The following is a 15,480-nucleotide window of genomic DNA, read 5'->3' as shown; positions in this document are numbered from 1 at the left end:
AACATACAGTCTTTCAAAACTGAACCAGGAAGAAACAGAATGTCTGAACTGATCAATTATAAAATTGAATCAGTAAACAAAAAAACTACCAAAAAATAAAAGTCCAGGACCAGATGAATTCACGGGTAAATTCTGCCAAGCACATAAAGAAGAGGTATTCTCTTGGGACGCCTGGGTGGCTCAGTTGGTTAAGCGGCTGCCTTCGGCTCAGGTCATGATCCCAGAGTCCTGGGATCAAGTCCCACATCGGGCTCCTTGCTCAGCAGGGAGCCTGCTTCTCGCTCTGCCTCTGCCTGCCACTCTATCTGCCTGTGCTCACTCTCACGCTCTCTCTCTCTCTCTGACAAAAAAATAAATAAAATCTTTAAAAAAAAAAAAAAAAAAAAAGAAGAGGTATTCTCTTCAAACTATTCCAAAGGATAGAAGAGGAAAGAAGACTTCCATATACATTCTACAAGGCCAGCATTACCCTAAACCCCAAACCAGCCAAAGACCCCACAAAAAAGAAAACTAAGGCTGTTCTCGATGAAGATAGATGCAAAAATCTTCAAAATATTAGCAAACTACATACAACTATACATGAAGTCATCATTCACCACGATCAGGTAGGATTTATTCCAGAGATGCAAAGATGGTTCAATATTTGCAACATCATACATCACATCATACATCACATCAACAACACTAAGGATAAAAATGATATGGTCATCTCAATAGATGCAGAAAAAGTATCTGAAAAGATTCAACATCCATTTGTGATTAAAAACTTCAACAAAGTGGGGTTACAGGGAACATACCTCAACATAATTAAGACCATATATGAAAAATCCACAACTAACACCATACTCGGTGGTGAAAAATTGAGAGCTTTTCCTCTGAGATCAGGAACAAGACAAGAATGTCTGTTCTTGCCACTTTTATTCAATGTAGTACAGAAAGTCCTAACTACAACAATCAGACAAGAAAAAGAAATAAGCAGCATCCATATTGGTAAAGAAGAAGTAAAACTTGCACTGTTTGCAGAAGACATGATACTATACATAGAAAACCCTAAACACTCCATCTAGAAACTACTAGAAGTAATAAATTCAGTAAAGTAGCAAGATACATAGTACCCAGAAATCAGTATTGTTTCTATACACTAATAATGAAGTAGCAGAAAGAGAAATTTAAAAAAACATGTTACAATTACACCAAAAAAGAACAGAATACCAAGGAATAAACTTATAACCAAAGAGGTGAAAGATCTAAAACACTGATGAAAGAAACTAAAGACGCAAAAAAATGGAAAGATACTCCATGCTTACGGATTGGAAGAATTAATATTGTTAAAATAGCCATATAACCCAAGGCAATCTACAAATTCAGTGAAATCCTATCAAAATACCCACAGTGTTCTTCACAAAACTAGAATAAATAATCCTAAAATTTGTATGGATCCACAAAAGACCCCAGCTAACAAAAAGCAATCCTGAGAAAGAACAAAGTCAGAGGTATCACAATCCCAAATTTCAAGATGTCCTACAAAGTTGTCATAATTAAAACCGTTTGGTAACTGGCACAAATATAGACACACAGATCAATGGACTAGAATAGAGAGCCCAGAAATAAACTCATGATTATATGGTAAATTAATCTATGACAAAGGAAGAAAATGTACACAATGGGAAAAAGACAGTCTTTTCAAAAAATAGTGTAGGGAAAACTGAACAGCTACATGTAGAGGGATGAAACTGGACCACTTTCTAACACCGTACACACACACACACACAAAAAACTCAAAAATGGATTAAATACCTAAATTGAGGAGCACCTAGGTGGCTCATTTAGTTAAGCATCCAACTCTTGGTTCTGGCTCGGGTCATCATGGTCCTGGGATCAAGCCCTGTGTTGGGTTCTATGCTGGGTAAGGGGTCTGCTTGTCCCTCTCATCCTCTCCCTTTACCCTTCTCCCCATACTCTCTTGCTCTCTAAAATAAATAAAATAAAATCTTTTTAAAAAGTGACCTAAATGTAAGACTTGAAACACTAAGAATCTTAGAGTATACAGGCAGTAATTTCTCTGACATCAGCTATAGCCATATTTTTCTAGATATGTTTCCTAAGTTAAAGGAAACAAAAGCAAAAATAAACTATTGGGACCACATCAAAATAAAAAATTTTTTGTACAGCAGACAAAGCCATCAGTAAAATAAAAAGGCAATCTAGTGAATGGGAGAACAGATTTGCAAATTATATATCAAATAAAGGGTTAAGATCCAAAATATGTAAAGAATTTCTACAACTCAACACCCAAAAAACCCAAATAATCCAACTAAAAAATAGCCTGAATAGACATTTTTCCAAAGAAGATATGGCCAGGAGACATGTAAAAAGATAAGATGCTCAACATCACTCATCATCAGGGAAATATAAATCAAACCTGCAGTGAGATATCACCCCACACCTGTCAGAATGGCTAAAATAAAAAAAATAAGAAATAACAAGTGTTGGGAACGATGTAGAGAAAAAGGAACCCTTAGGCACTGTTGGCAGGAATGCAAACTGTTGCAGCTACTGTGGAAAACCTTTTTTGAGGTTCCTCAAAAAATTAAAAATAGAATTACCATATGATCTAGTAGTTCCACTACAGGGTATTTACCCAAAGAAAAGGAAAACACTCATTTCAAAAAAATATATGCACTCCTATGTTTATTGTAGTGTTATTTACCATAGCCAAAATATAGAATATTATGCAACCATAAAAAAGGATGAGATCTTGCCATTTGCAGCAGCATAGGTGGACTTAGAAGGCATTATGCTAAGTGAAATAATTCACACTGAGAAATACATAGTATATGATTCCTCTCATAAGTGGAATCTAAAAAAAAAAAAAAACGAATAAACAAAAAGCAAAATCAGACCTATAAATACAGAGAACAAACTGATGGTTGCCAGAGGGGAGGGAGGAAGGTGAGGGGTTGGGTAAAATGGGTATAGGTGTGTGAGAGATACAAGCTTGCAGTTACAAAATGGATAAGGCACCAGAGTAAAAGGCATAGAATAAGGAATATAGTCAATGATATTTTAATAATGATGTGAGGGCACATATGGGAGCCACACTTGTGGTGAGCATAGTGTAATATGTAAACTTGTCAAATGACAAAATGGTACATCTGACACCAATACAGCATTGTGTGTCAAGTATACTCAAATAAAAATAAAAACTTCTAGAAAAATTAAAATACAGGGGTGCCTAGTTGGCTTAGTCAGTTAACTCTTGATTTTGGCTCAGGTCATGATCTCAGGGTGGTGAGATTGAGCCTCAATGGATGTAGAACCTGCTTAAGATTCCCTCTCTCCCTCCATACCCCTCCCAACTCAAAGCCTCTTTCTGTCTCTCTCTCTCCCAAAATAAAAAATTTTTAAAAATGAGATCTAGTTCTTAAAAAAAAAAAAGGTAAAAATAGTAGCAGTATACCAGTGTCTTGATTTTCTGAATGTTTAAGTGATCCTTAGTTATATATGACTTTATTTTAAACCTTGTCATTCAAATTCTTCTGAATGGTTAAATCTTACCCTAAATTTAATGAAAATCCTGTGATGAAAGGATGATCTTTAGATGCTTAGATCGAAGCCAGTTTAATATTTGACCAGATACTGGAATTACAGGGTAAGGAAATGAATTGGAAATAAGCATGACTCATTATAAATCTTCACAACATTATATGAGTGTTTTTATACTACATAATCAACAGCTACTACTGTGACCCTTCATTAAGTGTCCTATTATTATTAGTCCTATATAAGAAATCAGAATTTCATGATGAAATCTTTGAGCTCAATTTATTTTAGGTAAGATTATTACCAAATATTTTACCTAAAATGGAGTATTATGTACACACATGCACGCAAATGCACATACACACATATCTATAAAGTTTCTTGTTGCTGGGGGGAAAACAATGTTTTTGGAATTGACTACTGTTGTCAAATATTTCTTATCTTTTTGAAAAAATCAAATAACCACATTTTATTACCTGAAATTGGTTGGGGGAAAAAAAAAAAAATTTCTCACCCACCATCTCTTAGAAGCCAGTAATCAGATCCACCTGTGTCATACCATTGCCAGTGACCACATTCAGTTACATTTAGGCAGGTGCATGTGACGTGACTTCCAAATTTATTCTGCTTGACTACACTCAAAGATAAAGCCACAAGACCTCTGTCTCATTCACATATTGAAGTCTATTTTAATCTGCTTCTCATATTCTCTCCCTTTTATTCTCTTCATGCCTGCTCACAACACCTCCAGTAATAAAACTGTAGCATTTAAGTTAGCTAGAAATTCCTCCCTACAGCTAAAATGGATTTATGTTCTTCCAACTGGTGAACATACCCTGTTTTGAAAGAAAGGACTACCACCAGATGTCTGTTTGTAAGGTTGCCATTTGTTCATTTTAATGAGATCATGCATTATTAACTTTTCAGGGCCCGTGTCAATGTCTGTCTCTTTTTGACTGATTTATTATTTTGTGAATGTTAGTAAGTGTGCAAAGCACTTACCTTATCAGAAGTAATTAAATTACCCTCTCTGCCCTGGGTGTCTTTGCTGTTATCACTACTCTCCCTTCTTAAAATGTTGCAAAAAAATCTTTACTTGTCCCGTAAGTTCTTCAATTTAATTAACTTTATTTTAACAAAAAAAATTTATAAGGTTCAAACACTCCAGGAGTACTGTTTCTTCAAAAATAGTAAATTGTACCCTTCTGCTTCCGCCTCCTGGCCACACAGTCCCTGTCCCATAGACAACATATACTGTTATTTCTTATTCGTCCTTACGGAGATATTTTATCCATAACTAACAAAAATATAATATTTTTTCTTCCTTCTTTATGCTGTTCTGAACTTTCCTTTTTCATTTAATAATATATCATGGAGATCATTTCATATCTGTACATAGTGTTTATATCTTTTATGTCTTCATAATATTCTGTTGTGTGGATATACTCTGATTGATTTAATCAGCGCTTTATTGACAATTACTAGATTACTTCCAATTTTTTGCTATTACAAATAATGCTGCAATGGATAGTTCTAAAGCTGTTTTTCATAATCATATATGTAGGAAAATTAGAATTGCTGGTTCCAAGGAAGTATGCATTTATAATTTTCATAAAGTATGAAATTGTCTTCAATAGAATTTTACCAATTCCCACTCTCCTTAGCATTGTGTAAGATTTTCTGTTTTCCAACACGATGTGTTTTCTAAATGATGGTGAAAATTTGTATCCATAGTTTTAGTTTACATTCTCCTTATTATGAGTGAACGAGATTAGGTACCTTTTCATCTGCTTAGTAAGCATTTGTGTTTATCAGTTACCTAATTCATATCCTTTGCTCCTTTTTCTAATGGAGTATGGGTCGTCACTTGTTGATTTGTATTTTTTTTTTAAGATTTTTTATTTATTTGACAGACAGAGATCACAAGTAGGCAGAAAGGCAGGCAGAGAGAGAGGAGGAAGCAGACTCCCTGTGGAGCAGAGAGCCCCATGCGGGGCTCGATCCAAGGACCCTGGGATCATGACCTCAGCCAAAGGCAGAGGCTTAACCCACTGAGCCACGCCTGGGTGGCTCAGTCAGTTGATTTGTATTTTTTTAAAGACTTTATATATTTATTTGAAAGACAGAGTGCTCACCCCAGCACAAGTGGGGGGAGGAGCAGAAGGCAAGGGAGAAGCAGACTCACCACTTAGCATGGAGTCCTACAAAGATGGGAGGCTGGATTTCAAGATCCTAGGATCATCACCTGAGCCAAATATGAGACCTGAGAATATGAGAAAGTTAAATAACTGACTGAGCCCCTCCCCCACATCCCTTCATTTGTATTTCTTAAGAAAATAGCTTTTTGTGATATAATTTGCAGATATTGTCTGTGACATTTTAATGATCATTTTATGATTATCACTGCATTTCTTTAGTTGTGAAGACTTAATGAGTATAAAAACTGAAAGGGTGATTATTTTTTTAATAATTTTTTTTTTATAAACGTGTAATGTGTTATTAGCCCCAGGGGAACAGGTCTGTGAATCGCCAGGTTTACACACTTCACAGCACTCACCATAGCACATACCCTACCCAATATCCATAACCCCACCTCCCTCTCCCTCCCCCCACTCCCCCCAGCCACCCTCAGTTTGTTTTGTGAGATTAAGAGTCTCTTATGGTTTGTCTCCCTCCCGATCCCAGCTTGTTTCATTCATTCTTTTCCTACCCCCCAAACCCCCCATGTTGCATCTCCACTTCCTCATATCAGGGAGATCATATGACAGTTGTCTTTCTCCAATTGACTTATTTCACTAAGCATAATTACCTCTAGTTCCATCCACATCATTGCAAATGGCAAGATTTTATTTCTTTTGATGGCTGCATAGTATTCCATTGTATATTTATGTATGTGTGTGTATATATATGTATATATATACCACATCTTTATCCATTCGTCTGTTGATGGACATCTAGGTTCTTTCCATAGTTTGGCTATTGTGGACATTGCTGCTATAAACATTCGGGTGCACATGCCCCTTCGGATCACTACGTTTGTATCTTTAGGGTAAATACCTAGTAATGCAATTGCTGGGTCATAGGGTAGCTCTATTTTCAACTTTTTGAGGAACCTCCATGCTGTTTTCCAGAGTGGTTGCACTGAAAGGGTGATTATATAGAGAGATACTGTGAGTACAGCTACTTGGGGTGGATGGTCATTAAATCCTCAGCCTATGTGTGTACATGTGTAGATGCATGTGTGTGTCTGTGTGTGTGTTAACAAAAATATTGGAATGTAAGAATGATACTCCTTTCATATAACCTAGAAATGAATTTCCTACATTTTGATGACTGTATAATTTTTCTAATTTCTTCAGAAATTCAGTTTTACAGAAATGATCAACTTACAGTTTAGTATCTTAACATTTTACATTCTTTCATTAAGTAAAATGCTGACGTTCTCTTCCTTTTGTGGTAGTTATCTTCTCCCTATCATACCCCTCAGTTAGAAGAGTGTGTTACATCCTTAAGAAAGTGCCATAAAACTTGATGAAAATAGGGCACCTGAGTGGCTCAGTCATTAAGCGTCTGCCTTCAGCTCAGGTCCTGATCCCAGGGTCCTGGGATCCAGCCCAGCATCAGGCTCCCTGCTCTGTGGGAAACATGCTTCTCCCTCTCCCACTCCCCCTGCTTGTGTTCCTGCTCTCGCTATCTCTCTCTTGTCAAATAAATAAATAAAATATTTTTTTAAAAACTTGATGAAAATATAAATCATATCTTTAGTAATTATCCATTAACTCTTTAATATACATAAGAGGCTTCCAGTTATTAGAAGAACTGCTATAGTTCCTTGGAATTTTTTTTATAACCTAATTTTCGAAATATTACTTTTGGGCTGGCAAATAGATAAAATCCCTTTTCTTGCTTTTCTCTGTGGTAAAAATATCTCAGAAAGGACATCATGACTCTTAATCTTTGTGGTTGGTATACATCTTCTACTTATTATAGGCAACGTTTGTATTAGTGATTTTGTCACTTGGGAGATGAATTTAATAGTAATTTCTTTGAAAGCATATTAGTGTATATTGAGTAAAAAAAGGTTTAAGGAATTACTAAAACATATTCCTTTTTACACTTTTAGAAGTTTCTAACTAAAAACATGTACTAAGTACATAGAGGAATATCAATAAATGATAGTTTTAAGTGTTTAATAGTATGGAGGAAAATGGTCATCATGGGAATGTTGTTATTAACATATTTATAAATATATATATATATATATTTTTTTTAAGATTTTATTTACTTGACATCAAGCAGGCACAAGCAGGGGGAATGGCAGGCAGAGGGAGAGGGAAAAGCAGGCTCCCCACTGAGCAGGAAACCTAATGTGAAACTTGATCCCAGGGCTCTGGGATCATGACCTGAGCTGAAGGCAGGTGCTTAACTGACTGAGCCACCCACACACCTCCATGACTATATTTATAAGGGTGGGCATTTATATGCGAGCTGATGTTGAATCTACACAATTGAATTAAAATTATTCTTAGAGCATTTGATATACTTGTGACTCAGAGATTTTATTTGTTTATTTTTTAAGATGCCAGAAACAGAAAGTGTTGGCATGGAGCACTTCTAATTGCTAGTTTAAGAATGGTTATGTCAGATATGCCGAGAGTTAATTGCCATGTGGGTGCTCACTTAGAACTTTCTCACCATATTCCAAGCATAAGTTGGCATCTGTTATTACATTTGTACACGCAAAATAATTTATTCAGAAGCAGGAATATAATTGACAGAAGCTTGCCACTAAAACTAGAAAAGTATATAATTTACTTTCATATTACTCATTTATTTTTTCTGCTAACTAGAAAACCTGAGATTTCTAGTTGCACATCTGTTCAGGCTTATTCAACTATAATATTCACAGATTCTCAACTATTTTATTTGATTTATTTGTGAGTCAAGATTTTGAATTCGTGAAGCAACTGGGGAAAGGTCTCATTTAGTAAAAGAATAAAATGTTTTTGTGGTGGAGTAAAAGTGTTCTCAGTCAGATCCTCACAGATATTTATTGACTTATAATGACTAATACTTACTAAATGCTAAACATGAGCCAGGCTGCATTCAATATTTCTTCCGTATTATTTCATGCAATATTAACAAAGTCCAAAAAGTGGTTAGTAGTGTCTGCATTTTACAGATGAGAAAACAAGCTGAAGATTAGAGAAGTTAAATGACTTGCGTAAAGTCACACAGCTAGGAAGCGTCAGCACTAGTTTTTGCTACTTTTTTTCAGAAGAATAAAGAAACATGAAACTCTTGGACTATTCATTTAAACTATCTTTAGTATTATACAGAGTGGATAGTTTTTCTTAGTAGCAGGGAGTTAGGGATTTTATCTCAGCCCAGAGGTAAAGTGGAGATGCATAAATGTGTAGCAGTGAAACCATCTGGATGTATTTAGTCAGGCTTATGCTGGAGAACAGTAAAATTTAAGGTTGGGTGGGAAAGGGCCCATGTGCTTCTCATATTATTCGACCAGAGTACTCCTAAGACACAGAAGCATGTTAACTCATATTTCTGGATAAGGAAACATATTAAATCATAACTCAGTTGCAAGTAACAGAAATCCACTCAAATTAGCATGCATAGAATGGCTGGAAGATTTACTGGCTCACATAAATGGGAAGTCTAAGGGTATGCACAGCTGGATCCAGTGTCTCAAAACCTGTAATCAGGGCTGGCTTTCTCCCTCTCACTCCTCAGGATGGGCTTTTACTAAAAGGCACGTAAGATGACAGTCTATAGCTTAAACCTCACATTCTCTAAGTTCAATAACTCCAGCAGAAAGTCGTTTCTCATAATTGGAGCAAAAGTATCTTGGAGGAAAATTCAGTCATGTACTTGTTCAAGAACCAGTCACTGTGGTCAGGAAAATGGGCCCCACTGGCTGGTGGAGGCTGTGTCGTCACCCTTGTGAGTAGGCGATGAGGTGTGCCAGGCATGGGGTTAGCCCTACTCAGACCGTAGGGTTGTATTCCCCAGTGGAAAGAAGGAAGGCGGAAATGGTTTCTAGACAAAACAACAGATGCCTACTGAGGGATATGTTGTTCAGTGCAAGTCAAAAGGTCTTTGAGGTCATGCGTTTTACCTTTAAAATCCATGTAAATTTTGTTGTATGTCTGCATCTGTAATAATATTTTATGAGCATTCCTTGTGTGGATTGAGTTCCTGCAGGAAATGGATTCTGAGGGGTAAACTATGAATTCAGGAGGTCTTACTGGGAATTGGTTTGGGGAACACCTGTGAGGGAGGAAAAGCCAGAACAACAGCCTTCAGCCAATCCCACACAGAGCTCAGAAGTTGTGATGGCCCTTCAGGGTTGTCCCAAGGGAGGCAAGGGGGCCTGACCTATGTACTTCCACACAGAATGATGATTGGGTATGGGCTACCCCAGGGATGGACACACCTGTGGCAAAGCAGCTCCTTGCTCCGGTGCTGAGCACAGCTCCTGGAGCAGGATAAGACTATGACCGCTTGGCAGACAACACCTCCAGCAGCCAATGAAAGAGAGAACTTCATACCTCAGGGGGGGGGCAGGGTGTGGACCTGGGCAACTGACCACAGCATCCATTACATTATCTGTGAGTAAAATTCACTCCAGGAAATGTCATATTTATATGTCGTTGTAAATGCTTCCTGGCATATTGCTGTACTGTTGGACCATAGGTCCCCAGAAATACAAGTACTTCAGTTTGGAGGCCACAGCAGAGACACTGGGAACCCATCGAGAGGGAGTGAAAAGATAAACCAAATGAGGAAGAAACTGGAGCAGAAATAACAGTTGAGAGACCTATTGTAATCAACTTTAGTAGTAGCCACAGGAATCAAGAAAAAAAGATAAATATTTTCATCTTGCCAAAGATCACCCATCTTCTACTATACCATACTGAGTTTGTCTTGCTTTCTGTTGTTTGGGTCCTAGAAGAGCTAGAGACCATTGGAAATTAAAATTAACATTTAAAGTATTATTTGTCTCTGGGGTACAGATGTATAATTCGTCAGTCTTACACAATTCACAGCACTCACCATAGCACATACCCTCTCCAATGTCCATCACCCAGCCACCCCATCCCACTCATCCCCCTCCACTCCAGCAACCCTCAGTTTGTTTCCTGAGATTAAGAGTCTCTTGTAGTTTATCTCCCTCTCTGGTTTTGTCTTGTTTCATTTTTCCTCTCGCTTCCCCTATGATCCTCTGTCTTGTTTTTCTGACTTATTTCACTTAGCATAATACCCTCTAGTTCCATTCACGTCATTGCAAGTGGCAAGATTTCGGGGGTTTTGATGGCTGCATAATATTCCTCTGTGTGTGTGTGTGTATGTGTACACCACATCTTCTTTATCTATTCATCTGTTAATGGACATCTAGGCTCTTTCCATAGTTTGGCTATTGTGGACATTGCGGCTATAAACACTGGGTGGGGTGCACGTGCCCCTTCAGATCACTGCATTTGTATCTTTGGGGTAAATACCCAGTAGTGCAATTGCTGGGTCGTAGGGTAGCTCTATTTTCAACTTTCTGAGGAATCTTCATACTAGGTGTCCAGAGGAAATTCACCTCCTTAAATCTCTTTTCTTTTGCTATTTTAATTATAAAAAGCTAGAAAGAACATACTTCTAGTCAAAAGAATAATATATACCTTAAGTCATTAATTGTTTTTTGGGATAGAGCCTGGATTAGAGTCCTCAGAGGAACAAAATAAATGTGTGTGTGCCTCTTCTTTTGGTTTCCTTTCTGCTCAGCTCTGATTTCAAAATATGAATATTTGATGAAGATTGTGGGCTTGGGTTGAAAACCGTGGCTTTAAATCATCAGAGATTTTTTTAATGACCACTAATAATCCCTAGCAAAAAATTAGGTATTTTGATTATCAGAAATACTGTGCATACCAGGACATCTGGTATGTCTTTAGACCAAAAAGAAAAAGCAAAAACTCCTAACTTAGTAATAATGATTATTATTCAGATTTTGACATAATATTTTACCAGATGTTAAGTGCCCATGATCTGCAAAGCCCAGTTACAGTTCGTAAACTCTGTTCTTTTATAATAATCAATTCATAAATACCAATTTTTGCAAAAGTGAAGTACAGCTTTATCCAGCTGTTTTCTAAGACTTTTCTAAACCATTGGGGGTCAGCATCAGGACACTTAACTTCCCAACAGGACCATTCATCTGGTGCCTCTTTCACACTTATTACTTCATGTCTGAGACCCTGATGCCACTTCTCCCTGCTTCACTCTGCTCCATCCCACCTGCAGGGAGACTATAGTCATGTCATTTAGCCTCAGTTGTGAGTCCAACCACAGCAAGGGTTGTGCTTGGGGCTAAATGTTGGCTGCTTAAAGCCTTAACACTTGTTAACTGTCATTATTTCCCCACACCCTGCTGTAGCCAAGAGCTGCAGCCAGGACCACTGGAAAAGAGCAATGCTCTGGAATGGGGCTGGGGCCGTACAGAAAATTTAGTGGTACGTTTTTGGAGTTGCTTTCCCCAGAGGCTGTAAATGCAAGGTCCTGCTATTTAACTGATTTTATATATATATATATATATATATATATATATTTTTTTTTTTTTTAAGATTTTATTTATTTATTTGAAAGACAGAGATCACAAACAGGCAGAGAGGCAGGAAGGGAAGCAGCCTCCCTGCTGAGCAGAGAGCCCGATGCAGGGCTCGACCCCAGAACCCTGGGATCATGACCCGAGCCGAAGACAGAGGCTTTAACCCACTGAGCCACCCAGGCACCCCAAACTGATTATATTTTAAATACAACAACATTGTGATATAGATGGTAATACCTTCCTCTTAACGGTGGGGAAACACAGACCGAAAGATGGTAATGTAGCATGACTCAGGAGTGCTGGGTATCTCATTACATAATCTCAAGCAAGAAACCTGGCTTTGTTTTAAAATACAGTTTCCCCTGCTGTCCAAAAGTTCTCATTATGCCGCTTCACTTTTATAGAAAACCTATATTAGGAAAGACCTACATTAGGACGGTAATGGTTTTTTCCTTAAAAGCCAAATTTCTTTGGATTTCTTTCAGCTAGCCAACACAATGTAGGTTTTAGTGTAGGTCTTCAGTTGAAATGAAGTGGCTTACATGAACTTTCAGAAATCGGAAGATACCTGTAATCATGGAAACACATTCTGAAACAAGTAAAAGTGTTCCTCCCCTGACTAATTTCTTTCGTAGCAAGAGAAGAAATAATGCATTATTTATACCTCATTTTCTTCAAATGTTCAGAGTGATTTTATTCTTTGTATATTAATACTCCTATACATTATTAAGTACAAAAAAAGAGCAGGTGGTATTATTCTCATTTTGCAGAAGATCAAGCAGATGTTGAAAAGCCAAAAATAAATGGTTTAGAAATGTTTTCTATGAAGCATTCATTATTTTCATATAAATTAAAGTAGGTTTCATATAGTACATTTAAACTCAGTCCACATGCATTCGGGAAAATAAGCTCAACAAAAAGTATACTAGAGTTGATTTATTGTGAGTAGGAATTAGGTATAACACAAACTGGTAATCAATAAGTGAATAGACATTTTACTTATCAAGATTTTCTTAAAATTGCAAATGTTGGATTAATGCAGTTTCATAAGGTATAACATTATGTATCAACTATACTCAATTAAAAAAATTAAAAATTAAGCAAAAAGGGTCCAAACTTGCAGTTATAAGATGAATAATTTCTGGAGATTTAATGTACAACATGTTGACTTTAGTTAAAAATATTGTCTTACATGCTGGAAAGTTGGTGAGAGTAGATCTGAAAAGTTCTCCCCACATACACAAAAAGGTAATTATATGAGGTGATGGAGGTGGTAATTAACCTTATTGCACTAACAATTTTTGCAATATATACATGTATCAAATAAAAAGCATCTTATATATTAAAATTTATTCATGAAATTATTTTACAAATATATATGGAGCGTAAAAAGTACCAGTGCTTACATCAGCCACTGAGAATAGACTTTTGTTTCATGAAACCTAGGGGGAAGGCACACACAAATGTAAAATAACAGTGTGATAAGGGCTAAAGAGGAAGGTGTACAGTGCTATATGCCATTGTACAATAGGAAGATTTGGCTTAGTTGAGGGGGAAGGAAGGGCTTTCCTGAAGAATTGGTGATTCTTTTGAGCCTAATATCTGAAGAAAGAGCAGAAACTTTTCATTACTTAGGAAATGAAAGAGACCAGGCATGGGGGTGAGGGGTGAGGAGAGGAGAGCATCCAGGGCAAGACCACATCAGAAATGAGGCAAAAGATGGCCACAGTTGCCAAACTGTGGAAAGAACCAAGATGCGCTTAAGTGGATGAATGGATAAGGAAGATGTGGTCCAACATACACTATGGAGTATTATGCCTCCATCAGAAAGGATGAATACCCAACTTTTGTATCAACATGGATGGGACTGGAAGAGTTTATGCTGAGTGAAATAAGTCAGGCAGAGAGAGTCAGTTATCATATGGTTTCACTTATTTGTGGAGCGTAACAAATAACATGGAGGACATAGGGAGATGGAGAGGAGAAGGGAGTTGAAGGAAATTGGAAGAGGAGATGAACCATGAGAGACAATGGACTCAAAAACAATCTGAGAGTTTTGAACGGGCAGGGGGTGGGAGGTTGGGGGAGCCAGGTGGTGGTTATTACGGAGAGCACATATGGCATGGAGCACTGGGTGTGGTGCATAAACAATGAATTCTGTTACACTGAAAAGAAATTAGTAAAAAAAAAAAAAAAAAAGGCAAAAATTAGGTAACGTTTAAATTAAAAGATCTGCAGGGGAGATAAAAAGAAGAGGGCTTAGGTTATATGGAGGGAGTGATATCTTTGAGATTTAATGGTGGGTTGAATATGGAGGTTGAGGGAGAGGGCTGTGTCATTACCACTTAGGGGTGCAAGTTAATGTGGTGACAAAGTTAGCTACAAGGCCTAGAAGGAAGTTTGAATGAACAATCTCAGTTCATCACTCTGTAATATTGTATTTATTCTAGTCTATTAACTGAAATCTACAGAGAAGTAGATTCTGTACTATCTGCTTTAATATACTTTGTTTGAAGGTATCTGTTAGAAATTTTAATTTGGGAAGCTAGCTTAATGCAATTTTTATCCCTAAATGTTTTTATTTTAATTGGTAGAATCTTAAGAAGATTCAAGAAATGGAAAAAAGTGATGAATCCAGCACAGACCTGGAAGAGCTGAAAAACGCTGACTGGGTAAGTATTTGGATATTCTCTGTTCTACTTAGTGTTGAAGACATAGTGTAATGTGTTTTTTGGGGTTTTGTTTTGTTTTTTAAAGATTTATTTATTTATTTTGGAGAGGGAGAGTGCACGAATGGTGGGGGAGGGACAGAGGGACAGAGTGGGGAAGCAGACTCCCCAGTCAGCAGGAAGCCCATCACAGGGCTCAGTCTCAGGACCCTGGGATCCTGACCTGAGCCGAAACAAAGAGCTGGATACTTAACCAACTGAGCCACCCAGGCACCGCCTAGAGTAATGTTTTTTAAGGTGCTTGTTACTGGGGTGTCTGGGTAGCTCAGTCACTTGAGCGTCTGCTTTCAGCTTGGGTCATAATCCTAGGGTCCTGGGATCGACCCCCACTTCGGGGTCCCTGCTCACTGGGGAGCCTGCTTCTCCCTCTGCCAGTCGCCCTGCTCGTTCTCCCTCTCACTCTCAAATAAATAAAATCTTTAAAAAATAAAATAAAATGCTTGTTATTAAGGGCTGTAATATGAATTGATACTGTATGAATTTGAATATCTAGTCTTATGTTTGAGGAACTGTCTATCCCCCATTTTACAAAACTAATTGGTTTTATTAAAGCAGCCCCGGATGTCTTCTGAGAATTTAGGTGTTTCAAAATGCTGA

General features: G+C 37.4%; 1 protein-coding gene across 7 annotated transcripts in view; it reads left to right on the top strand.

The window, feature by feature from the left end:
• The window catches only part of SPIRE1 (spire type actin nucleation factor 1), a 183,287-nt gene that overhangs the window by 109,921 nt on the left and 57,886 nt on the right, over window positions 1-15,480 (top strand). For all 7 annotated transcript variants that reach the window (XM_032875802.1, XM_032875800.1, XM_032875796.1 and 4 more), the window contains one exon: window positions 14,749-14,826. In XM_032875802.1, the coding sequence (XP_032731693.1) occupies window positions 14,749-14,826 (78 nt within the window). The remainder of the gene's footprint in view (window positions 1-14,748; window positions 14,827-15,480) is intronic.

Source organism: Lontra canadensis, unplaced genomic scaffold (assembly GCF_010015895.1).
Source record: "Lontra canadensis isolate GAN:19392208 unplaced genomic scaffold, GSC_riverotter_1.0 scaffold57, whole genome shotgun sequence".
Taxonomy (NCBI): Eukaryota; Metazoa; Chordata; class Mammalia; order Carnivora; family Mustelidae; genus Lontra; species Lontra canadensis.
The sequence above is the reverse complement of the archived record's forward strand: the minus strand, read 5'-3'. Positions and strand labels throughout refer to the sequence as shown.